Consider the following 14,647-nt stretch of genomic DNA (forward strand, 5'->3'; position numbering starts at 1 on the left):
CTAACTGAGCACATCAAAAATCCTCAGGCTTCACTGACTTGAGTGAAACTCAGTTATGAATCCTGCCTCAAAAGTCATTTTGATCCCATTTTGTCCCATTACTATGGTAGATAGAAGCCTGTTTCCAGCAAATGGTCCAGAGTCTCTTCCTCCTCGCTGTCGCTGTCACTGTTCCATCTCCAGGGGAAGATGGTCAAGCATGAAAATACCCAAGTCCTCTGAATCCAACACGATCTCACTTGCAATGTTCATCTCTTTATTTCTTGAAACAAATGTTTCCAATAAAAAAATGTTTACTAAATGTCAGCTTTAGGGCAGGGAAAATAAACTCTGATTTATTTATTTCCAGATTTAAATATACAGGTACATATCCAGTCACCAAAAGGCACCTCATTTCCACACACAAAAAAGGACAACGTGTTCAGTATCAATTGCTTTGGGAAAAGGTTCAGGAGGGGTGACAATTAGAGCCAGCTCTCCGTTCAGGTACAACACAATGGTCACAATAGAAAATGGAGCCTTTAAATTTGTAGGCACTGCTTCTCACCAAGTGCCTGATACAAAAGACAATGTGTCATCACTTGAGGGGCTTTCTAGTATGGCAAAGGCATCATTGCAAAGCAATCTAGCTTCAATTCAGAAATCAAGGCAGACTCTGATGAGGCCAATCAAATCGACTCCTTTCATAGGTCTTTGAAATGCTTCCCAGAGCAAATATTCCTCCACGACCTCTCTCTGTTTCATGTGCCACCCAAATATCTCTGTGCATCGACTCTGCACATCGATGCCATTTGACTCACTTAGACGTCACCCCTGTGAAAAGAATTGGTTTTGATATCTTCTGTAACTGGATGGAAGACCTGGCTTATTTCATGAACAAGGATTCCTGCATTTTTTGTCACTTCTAGTGTATGAGATTGCTAGTGTTTCTTCTCCCACAAGGTTTCTTTAATGTTGCACATGCCTCAGAAACTTATGGGAATGCTAAGAACAAAAAGTTGTCAAGTTACATATATTCAAATGTGCTTAGAACTCCATAACAGTCCATTTGTGGCCTCATATTGAACTTCAGTGCATCTCTACTCAGTTTGGTTAGATTGCTACAACCCTTTTTGATGCAGTGAAAATCAATGGTTTGTATTTAGATCTTCAGAATAATGAGATTGCACAGTATACATTGCTGCTTTCAAGTTATATCCACCTCCATGACTCCAACAAAGCAATCATTCTACCTGAGGTCCTTCAACAGTGTGCAAGAAAATGGAGAGGTCCAATCCATAAACCCTGCAGAATATTATTGTAAAAAGAAACAGGGAACATCCTGTTAACAAAAGCTAAATGACTTCAAACTGCATGCCATCCCATGCAGTCATAACCAGCAGCTTCCAAAACTGTCTAGCAATATAGATGTGCAATTTAAGATGAGATGTCACAGCTCAAGGCAAGTAGCTCACTGCTGCTCTGCTTTCTAAGACACTAAAATCACTGGCACACTGAAGCCTTCATAGATTTTACACTGTTTAATCTCTAGGGTCAGTGAGTTATGCACATTGATGATTTGTATGCCAATCGATTTTGCAAAATGGCAGCTGAGGTGTAATAAGTTGCCCATGGCCTCTGCAAACCAACCCTGTGGGGCTGTCATAGTTTATCTCAAATTTTTAAGAGTTATATATCATTATAAAATTTTTATTGTAATGCGTTGGGAAAATACGTATACTCTGGCACCACAGTTCCTTGGTTGAAGGGTGGAAGGGAAATGCCTTTGCTTAGAAAAATTTCTCAACAAGCTTTTGATGGTATGAGTACAAGGTGATAGGAGCTGGATACTATTCAACATCAGAGCACCAGGAGAGACGTGTTCTACCTTCATGGAGGAGAGAATTGAAGGGACTAGAGGTAAGAATAGGGACGAAAAGGAAAGGGTTGCTGGCAAGAACACAAGGTCCCACCTTCACAAACACTATGAAGTTGGAGTGCTCAAAAGTCACCACAAAAACAGAGAGAACCTCTGTTCCATTTTGCCAGTTTTTGTTGCTGCTGTATAGATCCCTCCTCCAAATTCCCCTTCCATAACAAGTCGTAGGAAAAATCATTGTTTTGTGTGAGTGGTCTTTGTGGGGACTCAAAGATGGTGCTGATTTTCTCATCTATGCCACATAGCACAGTACAGAAAAAACACATAAGAAGTAGAACTCTAGCTGAGTCCTGTCTGCCGACAAAGTTGGTGAAAAATATCCAAGTCGTTCAGAAAAGAGCGAGAAAAGAGGGCGCCAGGCGGTCGGAGGCCACGCCAGTGAGCGGTCGCCCTGGACGGCGGGCAGCGGGGCCAATTTGAGAGAGGAGATCTGATCACCTGGAATTAAAGTTGGTACAGAAACCTTTTCCATTCCAAACATGTTGGAGGAAGATATGAAAGTGGCCGTCAAGGTGGTGGCCGTAGGGAATGGAGTCATATGGAATCATACTTGGAAAATCAAGTATGATTCAGCGGTATTGCAAAGGCATTTTTACAAAAGACTACGAGAAAACCATTGGAGTTGATTTTTTGCAGCGACAAATCCAAGTTAACAACGAAGACATCAGGCTGATGCTGTGGGATACGGCGGGTCAGGATGAATTTGATGCCATAACGAAGGCCTGCTACCGAGGAGCCCAGGCTTGCGTGCTTGTCTTTTCCACCACAGACAGGGAATCTTTCGAAGCAATCTCCAGCTGGAGAGAGAAGGTGGTGGCTGAAGTCGCAGACATCCCAATTGTCCTTGTGCTAAACAAGACTGACCTCCTGGATGACTCTTGTATAAAGAATGAGGAGGCTGAGGCCCTGGCGAAGAAGCTGAAGCTGAGGTTCTACAGGACCTCGGTGAAGAAGGACCTGCATGTGAGCGAGGTTTTTAAATATTTGTCAGAAAAACACCTTCAAAAACTTAAACAACAGATAGCTGAGGGTCCAGAGTCAGTGCACTCAAGTAGTAACAAAATTGGTGTCTTTAGCGCATCTGGTGGAAGTCACTTGGGTCAGAATTCAAGCACCCTTCATGGTGGAGATGTTATCAATCTTAGACCCAACAAACAGAGGACCAAGAAAAACAGAAATGCTTTTAGCAGCTGTAGCATGCCCTAAAACATCTTAGGGAGGAAGAGGATTGAATTAATTGTGCGGCAAGACAGACATCCGGCTGTCGTGGTATGTGACACGATTTCTCAGCGGACTTTGCACCCAGTGGCTCTCTGGAAGTTGACGGGCTTAACTGTTGTCCCGCAGTGCTTTTCAAGACTGAGCGAAGATCTTTGGTGGAAACCTTACTGCCCTGTGGACTCATTTTAATTTTTTTACATTAGACGAAGCTTCTCCTGTTTTTGAAGGAATGCTATAAGAAATAGCAGAAACAGGTTTTGCTGAATTTTACATGCTGGAAAACATAAAGGAAATGCCTAAATATATTGGTACAGATTTTAATATTATGGGCCAAGGAAAGATAGCGAGCCTTCTTTCTCCGAGATTGGTCATCTCGCTTTTCTGGGAAATGGTATTGGATCTGAATACTTACAGAAAATGCTATCGAAAGGTAACCCTCTGGTCTTGCCAGAGAGCATTCGTGTGTACTCTGGCGATGTTCCTTGTGCAATATCTGTAGGATCTAGAATGTGGGGATACGCATGCCAATGCCTGGTACTGAAGTGAGCCGGAGGGGAGTGTGGTGTTTAAGGACATGTAGACTCTCATTCATTCATTTATAGAACCATTGACCATTCTAAGTTTTTATTTTTAATAAGAAATTCCAGACATATATTTTGCAAAATGAGCTCAGATTTTAAAAGTGCTTTGTGCCAAAAATATATCATACCTAATTTTCAGTGCTTTCTCTGAATTTGTACTGTTTATAAAGTCTTTTAAGAGCAGTTTTCCTCTCTGCCAGGGTAGGTGACAGGAGGATAAATATCTCAGTGCTGGAGCATCTCCCAGGTGGGACTGGCCTTCCGCACGCCTGGCGGGTCCTTCAGGAGAGACGAGGAGGCCACGGGGACTCCCCGTCCTGTGCATTCGGCCACTCCCCCAGCACCTTTTGCTGCTCACAATGCAATTTTGAACTTATAGGATTATGCTAACAATTTTATAAAATGTGCAAGAAATGATCTGTTGTCTTAATCCATATGATGGATTCTATAGTGCCCTGCAACACTAAAGCATCTTTTTGTTTACACGTTTTTGTACGGTATTTTAAAATTATCATTTAAAAATTTCTACAGCCTTCCATTTGTACAGCACTTTCTCAAGAGCTCTGTCAGCATCAAGTGCAAGATAACTTCTTTTAAGAAACGATTTTAATATGTAATCATGTGACAGGGCATAAATTTTGTGACTTGGGACAGTGGCTTTCCCACTAAGATAACTGCATGAACTCTGTTAAAACTGACCATCATTCATCGCTGACTTTGTTTTTAACCCCCTGCAATATACCTGGTTTTTACAGGATTTTAAAATATGTAAAAGTAACTTCTCTTGACAAAAAAAAAAAAAAAGAAGTAGAACTCTAAAAGTTAGAGACAAAGAAAATGTCCTCAAACTTTTCAGAAATCCTGGCAATAGCTCTGTTTCTCTATAGTCATAGTATTGGGGGTGAAGCTGTTGAACAGATTTCTTGGATCTTCAAGACAGGCAGGTTCCCAAGGTTCTATTTGGTTTATTGAATATTTTACATTCTAAAGAAATCTGGCGTCCTTAAGGAGAGGATGCTAGAGATACACAGATCCCAGGCTTAGAATGACAGATCTAAATAAAAACCTTTGAGATTCACTCAATAGTGTAGTGTTTCCACATATGAATATTTCTAAATTTAATTTAAGTGCCAAGGGTATAAACTTTTAACATTTTTGTAAATTAATATATGAACTCTCAACTCACAGTGATCATGTATTTAACGTAAACCTGGACATGGTTCTTGCTAAGAAAGGAACCATATAAACTCATGGCTATAAAGATGTCTCTATCATGCCACTTGCTTTTCTCTCAGTGATGAATTATTTTTAATAGCTTTTTATCAAAAGGTAAAGTTGGATAAGACTTCCATTCAATTATTTCTAGTAATGAGATCTTTGATTTCATTTTCCCTTTTTTATTAGACATGTGTTTCTCAGAAACACGAAGATTATCATTCCAGGCTCCATTACTCCTTCTTTAAAAACCATTCAATAATTTTGTAAAATAAAAAGGGTTCATCTGATGGATAGTTGATTGACTTTTTTTTTAATGGAAGAGATGGTAACCCTTAAATTGCATGACATCTCAGGACTACTTTCTTCCCCCCGTTTGGGTATCAGAAAGAAGAGTAGCTATTTTACTTTCTATTTCCACTGTAGTCAGAAGCCTGTCCATGTCAGGCCACAAAGACACGTTCTGTGTTCTGCACAGCAGCTGCTCAGGACTCAAAATTTCCTCTTTGTTCACAAGATGACCTGCCTTGACCATGTGATAAACTGCTCCCCTTCCTTCCCTGGGAACAAGGTCTAGGCCAGTTTGGGAGCTTAATGTGAACAACAACAAAAACTTACATGATACTTATCTAGTCTAGAGTGAAACACAGTTTCTGAGATGATCTATTCTCTCCCTGTACCTAATTAAAAAAAAGAAAACATAAAACAAAAAACCTCTACCCAAATTAATTCCAAACAACAAAAACAAAGGCAGCTGTGGAATGGACTTCAAGTATTGGGCTCCATCACAGTGGTGGAGAAGTACTAAATCCCAAATGCCCTGACCAATTATATTTCATATACAATTCCAATTAATTTTAGAAAGATAGAACTGGTTACAGAGGTACTTGGCTTTATCAGACAGTTTACTGAACAGCCAGAGGAGATGTCAGTTTTCTAGTTCTGGTTTATGTGTTCAAATGTCATAGGATAGTACAGCTAATAGGTTATAATGATTTATTTCATGTCTAAAGGTTTTATCAATTATTGAATAGAGCACATAGTGAGCGATCAAGAGCTTTATCTTGGTTCAGAGAGGGGTCAAACATTCACTCTCCACAATAGCATAAGAATAAACCAAGCCATGAAATTAGTCATTTGCGTCTGTCTTAGATAGTAATTGTATAACAGGAAACTTATCGCCATAAAATCAAGCTCGATTACACACTGAGATGATAAAGAAATAGATGATTAACTTCATCTGGTCTTCACTATGTGAAATGGCAGCAATGTACATAGAAACAATAATTTTGATTTAAGAACATGTGTTAATCCAAGAAGATATTTGATCTAATGAAAAACAAGTTAGGCCTCTTGTTAAGAGCTCAGCTTGCAAGAATATGCTGATCTAAGTCAGACAACTGCAAAGGAATCATCTAAGCATTTGATCACTTGGAAGTCACAATCAGAAAAGAGTATGCATATCTGCTGGCCTTTCTGGTATCACCTAGTATATAAAACAGGTACCAAGACTGCATGTAACTCAAAGTCTAAGAAATAAACCTTACTGTCTCCATAACATTCATTGCAAAAATTTGATTTGTATTGCTAGGGAATATGAAAACACAACATAAATTGGTATAACTTTTCTGAAGACAGCCTGGCAACATGCATTAATACCTGTATACCGTTGTTCCAGCAAGGCCATATGTAGAATTTCTACTACTCAGCCAATCAGATCAGTGCACAAAGATGACTGTACAAGTAACTTCCTCCCAATGCCATTTAAATAAAAAAACTGGGAAACAGCCTCCATGTCCATCATGAGGAGCCTGGTGACATACATTATGATGCAACAATTTCATGGAATACTGTGCTGCCATGAAAGTGATAATTCCATGTGTTAACATGGAAAGAAGCTACTTCCAGAATATTACTGAGTCAAAAACATATACAATTGATGTGATTTAAAAAAAAATATAGACATATAATGTAAATGTATATAGGAATGAAAAGCTGTCTGGAGATTTGTGTATGAAAATATTAAAAGAGGCTACCTCTGGGTATGAAATGCACAAATCTTATTTGTGTGTGTTAAACTTTCTATACTTCACGTTCTTAAGGAGTTCAATATTCCTTTTAAATTGTGACACACATCGGCAGGGTACTCTATCTTCTCTAAAATTAATTTCCACACCATCCAAGTTTGAAGATTAGAATTAGAGACAGAACTAAATTGGTACAAGTGTGCTTGCAAATTCCTTAAGCCCCAGTTCTCAAATAAGCATATATATATATATTTGTCATGATATGTTAACATTTCCAAATTATTGAATTCCATCAATTCAATTGCCTTGTAAGAAATGAGAGACATTTATGCTGACATTTTACAAATGATACAAGTGTCCAAAGAGAAGGTATCTAAAATTACTTTTTAATTAAAGAGAGGTTCCCAGTAGCATCTCTTAATTGCTACTATTTCTTAAGTTTTTGCTACCTGCACTACAAAATGGGGTAATTGCATAACCTTATGACCAAAATATGAGCTCTAATGAAATCATATGTCACTCTAGATATCCTCAATGTGCTACATGAGACAGAATCTTGCCATCACCATGAGTTTCACTCTTGTAGCACACACACTGTAAGGGCTCCTTTCATTAAGGATCCTATTATAATTCTTGTCACCATATTCATGACTGTAGTTTCCTTGGACTCTGGGTGTATTTCAAATGTACACTTTCCCCTAGTACTTACTGCTAGTTATGTTATTAAAATTTTTCTCAGAATAAAATTCTGGGTTTGAAAGATAACCCAGGAGACCTACACACTCCATTTATCTTCCAAACAAGTGTGATGGAGAGGAGGGAGAATGTAATCTTTTACCCTTTCACAGCAATGTGACTTGGCCTCATTAGAGAGGGGACATTTCCACAGCAGAAAACTGTTCATTACTGATGAGAGAAGACAGAAAAGTCAAAAAGAGAACTGCTGAAGGATACTTAAAATTAAAGAATATATTCAAACGCGGAAGGCTTAGTGGCATACAACACAGGCAACAAGCAGGAGCCGTGCAGAATACATTTTTGGTTTGATTGATTTTGTTTTTGAGAATTTATAGAGGATATACCAAGCCCTTTAAGAGAGAAGGGACCTAGGAACTGCTGATTGGCTAATTTAACCTAATCACTTAAAAATACAGTTCAACAACTATCAGTCAATTCTATGTGCAATGGAAACAGTGAATCCTATTAAGAATGGCCAGCAAGTCATCCTCCTGCACTTGGGGCGATGCACTCCAATGAATTTCCCAATTCCCTTCACCAGAATCCTCTGTTTCCCGGTTGCATTCAGTCCTCCGTCTCACAGACAGACATTAGAGAATTAAGGTAGTTCAGTACTCTGGGACTAAGCCAATCAAAATTTTTAGGTAATTCTAGTATGTGGGACATGCATGTTAAGGACTCAGTTGACAGAGAATGTGCTGGATAGGGGGCTTACATAAGTGTGAGACATACAATCTGTGCTGTCATTGATCCCATCTTTTTGTCCTTTCATCCATACTTTTGTTCATCTACCCAGTTACATAAAAATCTAGGTAGCAAGCTACGTAATGTCTATCACCAATCAGCAATGAGCAAACCCTCAAACCAGTGGGTTTGTTGGACAGTTGAAGTCTTCGTGGAGCAATGCTGACAGTGAGGTTCCAGAGCAGAAACAGATACAGATGTAAAATAATAGAAATAAAATAGGAGTCGTACATGCAACTGTACACTTTCTAAAAGATATATTTAAAGGCAAAGGAAATGTGGTAAATTATTTTTAATATATCTTATGAGTCCCGGTATATCCAAAATGTTATCATTTTAACATATAATCAATATAAAAATGATTAATGAGATAGCTTGCTTCCTTTTTAGAAACATTTCAAGTGTGTAGAGTCTCCCTGAGAGTAGTGGTTATCATTTATTCACTTATCTTTCCAGTCAGTAAATACTCATTTTCATGTAAAATGGCTTTTTAATTTTTTTTCTTTTTTTTTTTGGTGCTGTGGAGATTACAAAAGCAAATAAGACATTTATAATTCCAAGGAATTTCCAGGCAGTAGAGATGGCATGCCCAATGATTATTCTAACAGTTAGAAAATCGTAAGAATCTTTAAAAAATTAAATGAATGCTATGATGGGCTAAAGGAGTTTTTATTTCCAGTATATCAAGAGAAAACAGATGGGAACAATTTTTAAAAAGAGCAAGGGAACCGATTTTTCTGAGGCTGCACTCAGGCATACGAGTACACCAGGTACACACCCTGTTCATAGTAGGCATCGTGAATGTGTTTTACATATTTTATCTCATTTAATCTCCCAAACGATTGTGTATGATAAGTGTCGTAATGGCATCTACAAATAATGAAAATAGGACTAAAATAGTTAACTGCTTTACTCAACCTCATGACAGCCTTCAGACCAGAGTCTGTTAGACTTCATGTTCCACATTTTTTCCTCTCCCTAACCCTGGGTACCAGTGGTGGGAGAAGCAAGGTGTGTGCTGTGAGTTGGGTGGGCTCTACAAATTTCCTGGGGAAAGGGTAGAGAATGTTAATTTTGGGGGAAAGTACAGTTGACCCTTGTGGGATTAGGGGGGGACTATCCTTTGCTCAGTGGAAAACCCTCGTATAATTTATAGTCGGCCCTCCCTACCCACGGTTCCTCCATATTGGGGTTCTGCATTCAGCCAACCACTGATCATGTAGTAAGTAATGAAGTATTTGCTATTGAAAAAAAAAAATCTGCAGATAAGGGGTCTCGCATCTAAGTGGACCTGCACAGTTCAAACTTGTGTTTTTCAAGTCAACTGTAGTTCACTTTGATGGGAAATCAAGTGAAGACAGAATGAGAAGCAGTCACAGGAGATTAGTACAGAGAAGGCCCACTTACAGCCCCATCTGGGCTTGTTAGTTAGAGATTTCTTAGCAATAACACAAGCCACACATCCGCTTTGGGAGGAGTGTCCTGAAGGAAGGGGAAGGATACGGATGGAAGAGCAGCAGTGATACTGAAGGCATCCTTTGAGTGACCCATCCCTTAAGGAGACCAAAAGGCACCCTGAGAATTTTCTGATGCTTAAGTTATGACAGAAACATGTTTTTCAAGCTTATATTCATTTTTAATATGAAGTTTATAAATTTATGTTTACTTGTTCACTATGTGAGCAATCTGTATTAAATAGCGTGTTAAGTTAGAGAAATCAATCAATCAATCAAACCTGAGGATCCCCAGATAATAGTTTTCTGGTCATTCTAAATTAATTTATTTAAATTAAATATAAAATAAATTCAAGTAAATGAAGTTATATTGTGAAAATTGAATTAAAGCCCATACTATGTTTTTGTTCTGTCTAAGGATGTCCTATATAGACCATACAGAATGCGTATGTATCAGCAAAATTCAAAGGTCAGGTGTAAATAATAAATTACTCCATTGTACGCAGTGCAAATCATGTGAACCATCCGAATGGACATACTAATGCTAGATGCTTGCTCCTGGGTTTTTCCCTCAAAGAGCATTTACAATTACTTCAGCTGCCTATTGCTAAAGATTGGCTTAGAGGAAATTTTCATTCAAAATGTTAGTAAGGATAATAAAGGAGAAATAAATATGTACCAAATTTTGGCCTCAGGAAATAGTGTTAAATGGGCTGATGAAAAAAATCAGTCAATATGCAACGCTTGGTTTACTTTTTACTACCTTCAAATAATTGCTTTAAAAGATAAGCCCATATATTTTGCTTAAATAAGTCAATTGTGCCTTTTTACATTATTATTCTCATAGTCGCTGCCTGTCCCAATGTCTCCTTATCCAGTCCACTCTTCATCAGAACCTTCTGATAGACCTGTTCTTCTGTCTTATTATTCAAGCCAAAAAAAATAGAAGTTATAATTGATTTTCCTGCTGCCCCATCCTCCATTTCCCTACACACCCCTCACCATTAACTCTCCAGAGTGCAGGCACGCTCGCACTCACACGTGCACACACACTCACCAGCACACACTCTGAATATTGCAGCAAGTTCTACTGCCTCTACCCCTAATACACAATCTCAGATGCCTCCCCTCCTCCCCCTCCCCACCCCACAGTCCTGCCAAATCACCACCACCCAGGCCTGAGCTTCCACAAGTCTCAGTGGTCACTCTGTTCTCACTGCGTTCTCCCTAAAACTCATTCCCTACCCCTCAGTCTAAATATTTAAAACTGTGAATCTGATCCTGTTATTGTCTCACTTCCTTGACATTCTTCAGTGGCTTCCCATTGGCCTCCAAGCTCCTGAGTGAGCTGATCAATGACTCTGATATCCGCTAAGACCACTCTCCTTCTATAAGCCCCTGTGACATTTCAGTTTAGGATGCAGAAGCCTCTTCCTGCCTTGGACCTGTTCCTGCAGTTGCTTCGAGTCTGGGGTCCTCTTCTCCTAGTTCCAGCTGGATCTTTCCTGCTGTCAGGTTGGGCTCTAATGTTCTCCCCTAGGGGGAACCTTCCCTAACCACCTTTACTAATGGAAATTCCCCCCATAACAGCTCTGACACCTAACCTTTGTTGGTTTCCTTCAGAGCATTTTAACAATTTGATAATATCTGGTTTACTTCTATGCTTGTTTACCTCTATCTCCCACTAGAACATAAGCTTCATAAAGCAGGAACTTGATTGTCTATTCCACTGCTGGATATTAAATGCCTGGTACTATATGCCTGACATATAATAGATTCTCAATAAATATGTGTTGAATCATATACATACACATATCACATTGACATAGTTTCTTATGCAGAACTCCTATTATAATCACCCTCTTTCTCAAATACTGTAGGAAATTTACACTATGATATTAACAAGTAAACAAGGTCTAAAAATGATGACTATAATATCTGGATTCTTGATTTTAAAAAAATGTACAGAAACTACAGAATTCTGAGTTATACATGTAAAATCAGGTATAAAGATACAAGATTGAAAACAAAAATAAAACCAAAAAAGTCCTTTGGCTCACTACCATCAAACTAGACAAGAACAAGTTAACCTATTTAAAATTTGCCCCTATGTCTGTCTTTTTCTGCTCCTGGAAAACCTGAAGAAAGGGACAACTAGTCAACTTACTGAATTTACCTACCGCTCAATATATTTCTAAGATTGCTGCTTTTCTAGTAGGTACACACCAAAGCAGTTCCTTTCAACCTGAGCAATAATAACAAAAGTCATATATACAACATTTCTTTGTATATTCTCTGAACCAAACATGTAAGCAATTCTCTAATTAAGAATGGAATTGTCTGGGGGCTTTGGCCGCTAAACAGAACTTCCTACATTTCATCTCCTATTAGTTCCATACAGCCAAGGATGGTTTAATTTTAGCTGAACAACTTTTGGTTTGGTTTTGAGATCCTATGGGAGAATCCACGCTGCATTTATTCAATTAATGTTGAATGAATTTAGGTGGTTGACTGTCATTATTTATGTGAGGGTCATAAAAAAATCAGTGTCATTTCCTGGGAAATTAGCAGCCAGTCAGCTGGTGCAAAGACTGACTTAATAAATAACTCACTTTATGGTCCAAACAACAGCTGCTGTTAAGAACCCAAGGAGGCCAAGAGAGATCTTCTGGACACTCAAGTGTTTTGATATGTCCATTTGTAACTTGGAAATTCTTCCGTTTGAATCAGAATCTGACATTAAAGAGAGTACCAAGCAAACTAGTCTACAATCTTTGGCAGAGATGTGACGACAGGGCAGGTGTTACTTAAAGTCCTAAGAGCAACCTAGAGTGTGATTTTTGTCAAAGACAGAAAAGAAATAAAATTACCACTCATCTCTCATACTGACTAAAATTAGCCAAATTTGGTAAGTTCTGAATTTGCAGAAAACATAGTTTACTTTATACTATAGTAAATTGTGACCTCTGAAGCATTTGTTTGCAGGGTAAATTATCATGCACCAGCAAATTCAGCAGACTGACACCTTCAATCCAAACTATGAGAAGTTATCATCGTGAATTGCATAAGGTTCTGAGAAATCATGAGAGCTTGTTCTAAAATGGCAGTAATACTCAAGCAAAGACTTATTTTGCCCTAAAGATTGAAAGTCTTATTAAAAATCGTTCATTCAACAAATATTTATGGAGCATTTAATATAAACCAAGTACTAATATTATTGCTCTGAAAGAAATTTTTCAGAGGAACTAGTTACAGAACAATGGGTTTTGTTCTTAATGAAATCAGGTGACTATGAACATAAATTAGTCTATAAGCCAAGGTGCTGAGGCAGGTCAAGACTGTTTAGCTGAAAACTACCAAACCAAGGTTCAAGTTCATATACTCAGTATGTATTCAGGTTACATTCATATGTAGTCAGTATTGAAGCAACAAGTTTATAGACGGCAGTTTCTCCTTCAATAACTCACTTAGGTGCCCCAGAGTTGGGCTGTAACAAAGCATCTGCCTATTGAACATGGTTAAAATGATCAATACATTTTCTATGCCTCGGTGAGTGTTTTTAAAATCATATTATTAGGTTATGGTCAACAGGACACACACACACACACACACACACACACACACACACAAACACACACACACACACACACACACACACACACACACACTAACTACCATTTCATGTAATAAGTTTTATGTAACTGCAGAAAGTAAAATATGTCTACTATCAAGTTTCTATTCAGTAGTCCAATGTGTATGTAGACCCGCTGACAGAAAAGTCTCCATTATCAAATTAAATTGTCATTTTCTCTTAGATAGTCACACAGAAAACCAGGATATATTGAGAAGTGAATATCCTTTTTACATCCTAATATAAGCACCATTCCTATTATTTTATCTCCCTAACAGTACACTGAAATGTCAATCTCATTTACCACATTTCAACTGAGGTTAAAGGTGCATCTCTGATTTACCCCCTACTGTTCCTGTTAATTCTTTTAGTTTTTCTCTGCATCTAACCTCATGTACTCCCAGAAGATATTCAGATACCTATGCTCTGACAAGCACTGGAAAAATGATTATATCATAATAGCTGTTAATTCTTTCATTTCTGCATATCAGAATGTTTCCCACTTGACTATTAAAGGTCAAATTTTCATCTAGCCTTCAAACACACAAAGAATTCATATTTTGGCATGTAAAATACTCCTGCACAAATTCAGGCTCTTCAAGAATTGATAAAGGAGCATATATTCTGTCCATTAGACAGCTTCACAACATATATGTGTGTTTTATTCTGCAGTGCTTTATTCTTTAAAAATATAAAAGATATAGAAAGCAGAATTTCTGAGATAATAATAGCCATCATTTTTAAGGTAGATTCTTTTATTAGTAACAGCTTTACAAAAGAAAAGAGAAGCTTAGGGAGTCGATGCATGGCTCAAAGCCACGAAAATCTCAAAGGAAAAAGCTGGAATCCACATTAAGCTCTCTCTTTCTCCCAAACTGAGAGCATTAATTTAACTACCACACAGTAACAGAATTTTTCTGATCCCAACTACAATTTTCCACTGAAACAATCAAGCATAATTTATAGAGCCATAAATGGAGAAGTGGAGCTAAGAATGGTTGGTCATGGGGTTTGAAGTCCAAGATAATGTCAATATCATTCTTAATTGAGGGCACTGCATTCTATCACTCCTCCTGAGACAGAGAAAATCATTCTGCAATGTCATCCTCTACTTGCTT

At 38.1% G+C, this 14,647-nt stretch overlaps 2 protein-coding genes across 2 annotated transcripts in view; one reads left to right on the plus strand and one right to left on the minus strand.

The window, feature by feature from the left end:
- Positions 1-14,647, minus strand: part of PLXDC2 (plexin domain containing 2) — a 324,630-nt gene that overhangs the window by 217,135 nt on the left and 92,848 nt on the right. The window lies entirely within an intron of this gene.
- LOC102524421 (ras-related protein Rab-23-like) lies at positions 1,862-3,953 on the plus strand. The gene is given in 2 exon segments (XM_032473584.1): positions 1,862-2,457; positions 2,459-3,953. Coding segments are annotated over 2 exon segments (726 nt in total). The 5' UTR covers positions 1,862-2,397; the 3' UTR covers positions 3,125-3,953.

Source organism: Camelus ferus, chromosome 35 (assembly GCF_009834535.1).
Source record: "Camelus ferus isolate YT-003-E chromosome 35, BCGSAC_Cfer_1.0, whole genome shotgun sequence".
Taxonomy (NCBI): domain Eukaryota; kingdom Metazoa; phylum Chordata; class Mammalia; order Artiodactyla; family Camelidae; genus Camelus; species Camelus ferus.